The sequence below is a fragment of the Galeopterus variegatus genome, unplaced genomic scaffold, assembly GCF_000696425.1.
Source record: "Galeopterus variegatus unplaced genomic scaffold, G_variegatus-3.0.2 Scaffold10375, whole genome shotgun sequence".
In the NCBI taxonomy this organism is placed as follows: domain Eukaryota; kingdom Metazoa; phylum Chordata; class Mammalia; order Dermoptera; family Cynocephalidae; genus Galeopterus; species Galeopterus variegatus.
In genome coordinates, this window is record NW_007736486.1 from 14,306 (window position 1) to 21,864 (window position 7,559).

A 7,559-nucleotide genomic window follows, 5' to 3' on the forward strand; every position below is an offset into this window, starting at 1 on the left:
TTATATATTAAGATATTTCCTTTTTAGGGAGAAATCAAGTAAGGAACACAAGGAATAGTTATGATTTGTAATAATGAATATGTTAATATTGATTTGATCATCTCATATTGTACACAAATAATGATAGTCAACACTACCCCAAAAATATGTATAATCAATTACACTTCAACAACAAAAAAAAATTAAGAAGTTTTTCTGGCAAGCCCCCACTCCCCCAAAAAAGAAAAGAAAAATTATCTACTAAGCAACAAAACAAGCAAAATAAAAACAAAAAACAAACAAAAAACTTTGATGATTATGGACCTTATCTATTCAAATATATTTATATTTTTCATGTATCTTAAAGTTATTAAAAATAATCAAGAACACAGAAGACCAGTTCATGTTGATTGTCAGATAAGCCAAGTTGTATATCAATTAGTTTGGTGTTTTGGATGAGAATAACAATTTTAAAACCCGTGGAGAGCAAATTCATTCCCCTCAAAGACTGAAGGTACAAGAAATTAAAAAAAACGTTAATGTGGACAGGTATAAATGGAGTGAAAATTCTGAATAACCACGGTATAAGAAAGAAAACTACTTGTTATTTAACATACAAGCCTATTAAAATGATGGAGCACACAAGACAGTCAAATTGTTCTGCATAAGAAAAGAAAAATAGGTGTACCTGGGAGAAAGAACAAGGGGAGTGGAGCCTAGAGGTAATGTTGTTCAGTGATGAAAAAACAACAAAAAAGAATAAAAACATCCAGTTGATTTATATGCTGACTTTTAAGGCCAGTAAAAAAAAAAAAAAAAAAAAAGTATCATAGGTTTTAGATCAGAGAATTTCTATATGATATAATTCCTTTTCCATAATCATATAATTTTTTAAATGGTGTACATACCTAAAAATACTAATTCTCATAGAAGAATTTTTATTTTCCAGTAGTTATCCAGAATGTGATTATTATTATGCTCAATATCTAGGCCGACTGAAACAGACAGTTAAATGAGCTCATAGCAACTAAGTAAACACAGGATCCAAGGCTCTTTGGAGAAAATAGTGTGGTAGAAACTTTCATATTACCTTGGTGCAAAATGGCTCTAGACTGGTCATATTACTCCAGCTTAGGTTTTTCTTTGTTGTTTTTTGTTTTTAATTTTAAGAGACCTACTCTAGATGGATATTATTAGAATCTGACTTTGAATAAATATTTAAAGTTTTATAAGAAGAAAATTATGAATTTAAAATTGTTACATCAAATGCAATGAAAACTCACTATAATTAGCTTATAAGACTACAGATTCGTTTTAAGTATGTGATAACTTATGCTCCCTACGTAAAGACCGATGCATTAAACACCACTTTCTTATTAGAATTCCTAAACCTAAGTCTTATCTTGGATGCATGACAACAAAGTCACAAAAGGCTCATAGCATAAAGACATTGACTTGGTTGATTGTAGGTCATGTCTAAATATGTGTCTATGAATGATTGTGAAGCAAGCATTCATTTCAGACATTTATGGATTACAACCATATGCTCTGATGAGGAAAATAAGATATTTGCCTGGAAACACTAGGTTTAAAACTCTCACAACATTACATAAATTATAAATTTGCCAACATTTCTTCAGACATTTCAAATTAATTTTATACTCAACTAATGTTATTAACATAAACATCTGGATGAATGAGTAGTGTATTAACTCAAGCAAAAAAAAAAGCAGTATTTAAATAATTTTATATAAAACTCCTTTTAATATTGTTTGCTTATTAAAAACTCACAAAATTAATGTAAGTAAGGACTTATTTAATTTTATGAAAATCCTATTGCATGAAGATACACCAAAAATATAGTATTGTAATAATATTGAAAAATGTATTGCAGTATTAAAGTAATTATGAAACTCCTTTGATTCTAGTATAAGAGATTGAAATTGTTTTGAATGGATAATTAACCTGGCATGAAATTAATACAATTTTATTCATATTATCAACAAGAATCTGAAGAAATTATGTACTTGGTATCTTCTGCCCTTTACGAAAACAGGGGTCATCCCGGGCAATGGTGGGCTGACCCTTTCCATCAGGAGTCAGTTACAGGCATCCTGCACTCGGCTGCTGTGTGAGTGCTTACCTTCCTGACTCAAACGTGAACCACGTTGAGTCCCGACCATATCTCCTCAGTGAGCTTAGAGGCCACATCACCAGTTTAACCTTGGCATTGTGGATATCCCAGAGATAGATATTCTCGTGAGTGATCTGCATTGTGCATTCACCATAAATATCCAGATTTGGTGTAGGCATAAGATACACATTAAATCGTTCTGCAAAGAGACAAAGAATGGAGAAAATTAAGTAAAAAGAGGTGTGACTATTAATGGCAGCACTGCATTAATTTGTGTATCTACAGACTTCAGAAAGCATTTTCTTGGTGACATCGATATCCATTGCAAAACACTACCTTTTTCTGCTTCGTATATGAGAAAAGGAGTTAATCAGAGCATTCTTACTCATTTATTCATTCACTCACTCATGCTACAACTTTTCATTGCATGCATTCTCTATGGTTAGGAATAAATGGTTAAATTGCATAATGGAAAAATGAGAAGAAAAGATAAGTGGGATCTCTGCCCAAATGATGCTTACTGTCTGCTTTTTCACACAATCTAAATGAATGATATAGATACAATTTCTATTTAAGCAAGCACTTACTCAATTTTACCTTTGTGCATGAAGTATTTAATGCATACTCTGACTCACTAGCTACTTAGGCACTGCAAAAATATTTTAGTTTGTATCTCAAAAAAAATTGTAGTCATGATCAAATTTAGCATATGATAATTGCAGATAGTCATTACTTCTTTCCGCAGAACTTAAAGCATTGCTTTGATAAACAAAATAAAAACACATCACTTCTTTCATTCCTGGATATTCTTTGGTTGAAATATGATTATTAGGCAATGATTTCAAACCTTGCTTTGTAACTTTTTGTGTATCTCAAAGCCTATTGAAAAATTCTGCAGCCCTTGATTCACATATAAATGAATTAAGTGCACTTTATTATGAAAAATAAGTTTAGTTTGTAAGTTCCAAGAAATAAAGAACTTGGTGGGCCCTACACAATATCCCTCGTTCTTAACACCATATCTTCGGTTTATAGTAAGTGATTGATAAATATTGGTTAACTGTATGAATGAAATAAATATATATCATGATGAATATGGGATGCAAGAATTAAGGAATTATGAAAAAATAATGATTCATGATAAAAAATTTGAGGATTATTTTTAGATATATATCTGTGAGTTAGAATTTAAGTCTAAAAAGTGCTTTAAAGGCAGTGTTGTTGAATTAATCATTTTAATAGGATATAACAATGCAGCTGCAGTTGGAAGAGAATAGATATGTTTAGGAATGTGCTATCACCCATCATAATGCCACAATCTTAAGTACTTAATGTTTGCCAGTACTGAGCTAGAATTGTCTGCATAATAGAAAGAATCTTTTCTCCGGCAGGTATTTTATCCAGTAAGAATTCTCTGATGCCAAAAACTATATGCAGACTCCAAATGGGTTAGATTAACTTAAGTATGATAGCTTAAAATTTAGTAGCCGTATGAAAAATATTTATACTCATGGGTCTGGGATATTTTTAGACAAAAGTTAATCTGATGATTTAATTTTTACTTAGATTATTGACCCATGAAACTAATATGTATATGAATTTCATATTCATTTCCTAAAAAATGACAAATTGATATCAATTCTATAGCTGAAAAACGAAGAAATGACATTGCCCATTAAATATCTGTAATAAAAAAGCCCAAATATATACACATTCCATATATCTTAAAATTCCTGCATGTAACCAAGTAAAGTGTTAACATTGAGCATTAGATTCATCATTCACATTTCCACTATAATTCCCACTTCAATGGGATTAGAAGTAGTAAATCAAAAGGGCATGATCTCATATAAGAATATAAATGAAACCTGCACCCAATGGGTTGACTCAGGAAAATAGATAATGCCTAGACATCAATCTTCTTTTCTTTGGTCAAGACCCTTTTGATGAAGTTAGGCTTCTACATTTGGAATTAATTACGTTATGCCAAAGTGGCATCTGTTGTGCACAGGGAAAATATGGTTATAAAAGTGGAAAGGAAAACATTCCTCTATATGCTTTCCTTTCCATCAATTCCTGAGTCTGAAGATAGCAATCAAAGAATCATTGCCAAATACTTCCAAAATATTGAAGGAAATATTATCAACCAATATTGCTATTGCTAAACTTTGAACTTTCAGAAGGAGAAAACAGACTTATAATGACTAGAGGTGGGAAACAGGGATAGGGAGTAATTGGGTAAGAACACAAAAAATAATTACGATTTGTAATGATGAACGTGCTAATGATATTGATTTGATCATCACATACTGCACAAAAATACTGACAGTCAACTCTGTAACCATAAATATGTATAAATAAAAATAGAACTCAAACAAACAATATTTCCATTGCTTATGGCTATATTGACCCTTGATATGCACATCAATAGTTTGATATTTTTAAAAAAATACATGTAGAAGGTAATCTTGACATGGAATGTCTTTCATATGGATGGCACAAGAAATATTTACAACAAGGAACCAAGAAGAATCATTACCTTATCACTGAAATGTCTGTGCACTTAAATGTTAGCAGATAAAACCTACTAATAATAAACTGGGGAAAAGTAGAAATATCACACTAGATACTGGAAAAAGCTGGAAAATATTGAATAAGTGAATATAATAAGATTCACATGATAGATGGCTTTAGATATCAAAATCATCGAGGCACGTTTACAAACAAATAAAGTGATTGAATAACTTGCCCTGAAGGATTTCTTCCAGGGCCAGTTCTGGGAAACACCAGGCAGGTGCAATTTGCCTGTTGTGTCCCTTCCCTTTCTCCTGTTTTCTCCTTTTCCTGTCTTCACACACTTTTTAACCTAGAAACTCAATTAACATCTTCTTGTTATGATCTAGAGCTTTCCAATCTTCCTTTTCATGCTATTTCTTGCCACTTTCAAAAGAAATTTTCCCAAGAAATGGTATTTTCAGTTTTCGAATGTTCAAAGTCTATTCTCCCCTAATGACTAATTTTCAAGGATTTCAGATGCAATTGAAAAGTAAACTAATTTAATCCACCAGAAAACAAGGCATATTAAGTTACCTACCTAACTATCTACACTCCACTGAATTCCCTTTTAAGGAGGAAGACAGCTTTTTGCCTTTGCTATGACTAAATTATATTATGCCCTTAGTAACATAAAACATGTTGTTTTACTAAAACTTGTTAAGGTTTTCATTGGAAAGACCATTTCAATATTGAATGGTTAAAATTAGTTCCTCTAAAATAATTTTTAAAAATATTTACTTTTGTGAAACAATTTTGTCAGGGAGGCATTTTAAATCACTCTCCAATCATGTCACTTTCAAAATTCAATAGCCTACATTTAGTTTTTATTGCCTGAAGTGCTTGTTTTCAGACTTTAGTGTGCACTGAAATTACCTAGAAGGCTGTTTAAACACACATTGTCGGGCCCTTTCTACCCTTATTATTTCTGGTACTGTAAGTCTGGGTTGGAGCCCAGTAATTCACATTTCTACTTATTTCTAGGATATGTTGCTGCTGCTGCTCTGGGGACTTGGAGAACGGATTTGTGAAACTCATTTTTAGATATTGCCAGAAAAGTAGCAATATGAGAGTAACCATGAGGAATGCTTTTAAAAAGTGATGCTATATTCCAGTAGAACAAACAAGCACATTTTTTTCCTGAAAACTATGTTTTAATATCTGCTCAAATAGATTAGTCCTGTCTTAACTGATTTATGACTGATTTGGTAAGGAAGAGTTCTTATGCCGTTTGTAACAAAAGAAGAGAGAAAGGCATAGAAAAAAGGAAGTGTGTGAAAGATAGTTTACAATTCATCAAGATATGTAAATTCCAACTTTTTTCTTTAAGATGATCAACAACAATAAAACTACCATTAAAGAGGACTAAACAACCCACTTCCAAGTACCCAAAAGAATTGAGAAGGAAACCAATTGTCCAAACAATGATAATAATTTCCTAAAATAGGAAAACAAATTCTATTAATCTTGTGAAGACTACTGAATGTATAAAGAAGTAAACTTTTGAAAAGGTTACATAAAAACAAATAGATTAAAATGTGTTCATCCACATAAACTACAAAATTATAGAATTAAAAAAAATCCCAAACACATTGTGCATGAATTTGTACTTTGGTAAAATTTACGATCCCATATTAGTTGTTATATGAGAAAACACAATTTTATTTGAAAAAGCCAAAGCAAGGAAGAAGGTGGAATATTTATTGAACTAATTATTATGTCTAACAAAGATACTTACTAGTATAGAATCTGCAATTACATTTACAAAGGAGTTTTTATTTTTACACTAGGGATGGGTTATGAGATACAACAGGAATAGACCATGCCCAGAGAAGACCTGGGACACGGGGGTAGGGTTGCAACCTCTAGACAAGAACAGTCTAGAGGGGACTACAAAACAGGGCGTGGATAAATTGAATAGATCAAGGTCTGGCCAGGAAGAATAGTGCCACTCAGGAAAAATGGTCAGGGAAAATGGGCAGTGAGAGCCCCTGGCAGAGTGTGGCGAGACCGAATGGGTCGTCACTCCCCATTCAAGAAAAATTCCTTTCTCAGTGAGCGAGTTTTTGAATAGGTCCAGTTTATGTCCAAGTGTAGCTTTTAGTCTGAGCCTGGCGGGTGCAGGTGGTGGAGATGCAGCTGTGGTGAGAAGCAAAGGATCAGGGATAGAAGCAACATACCATCCAGTGAGAAGAAATTAATAAGCAGAAAACAGAAGGGAGTTGAGCCTTTCAAACAATTTCGAGATAATTTCCATTTTGTGAGAGTGCAGATAAAAACTGTTTTTTAAAGGAGAACCATACAAAAAAATAGACATGTCTGCTGGGCTAAGTTTCTCTTGTGATAAACAGAAATATTTAAAAAAACCCCAAAAACCACAGGCACTTTTGGAGTTCATGTACTAAATAATTTTGTACATCTAGCACATAGTAAACTTTCAGTGCATTGTAACTGAATGAACACAAAATGTATCTTTTGTGTATTAGTTTCCTTAGTTAGAAGAAATTTGGGAAATGTTTATTATGCCATTTCATTGTTTTTCAAAAAGAAGGGTCCTGGTAAGTTTCAGTTGTTAGCTGATTACTGAACACTTTTATTCACTCTGTTCCATTTGTCTCTTTACTCCAGAAGTCATGGGTTTGAAGTTTGGGTCAGAAGAGAAGGATGGAACATGAAAATAAATATTATACCTAAATATCTGGAAATGATTATTATTAAATATTAAAACCCATCTGGTTTTCCAGGGCATTAAATTCTAACAATAATGTCATCTAAGTGGATGAGTGTAAAATCCTTAAATTTTATCTTCTCTTTCTCTTAAAGTCCTAGCATGGCTCCAAAGGAGAAATCACAAAAAGAAAGACATTATTTAAATCTTTGATTACATAATGAT

At 32.2% G+C, this 7,559-nt stretch overlaps 1 protein-coding gene across 1 annotated transcript in view; it reads right to left on the minus strand.

Annotated features, from left to right (window-relative positions):
• Window positions 1–2,118: 2,118 nt before the first annotated feature.
• The window catches only part of LOC103609965 (docking protein 6), a 21,447-nt gene continuing 16,006 nt past the window's right edge, over window positions 2,119–7,559 (minus strand). Inside the window, exon 2 of the mRNA XM_008594216.1 lies at window positions 2,119–2,312. Within this exon, the coding sequence (XP_008592438.1) occupies window positions 2,119–2,312 (194 nt within the window). The remainder of the gene's footprint in view (window positions 2,313–7,559) is intronic.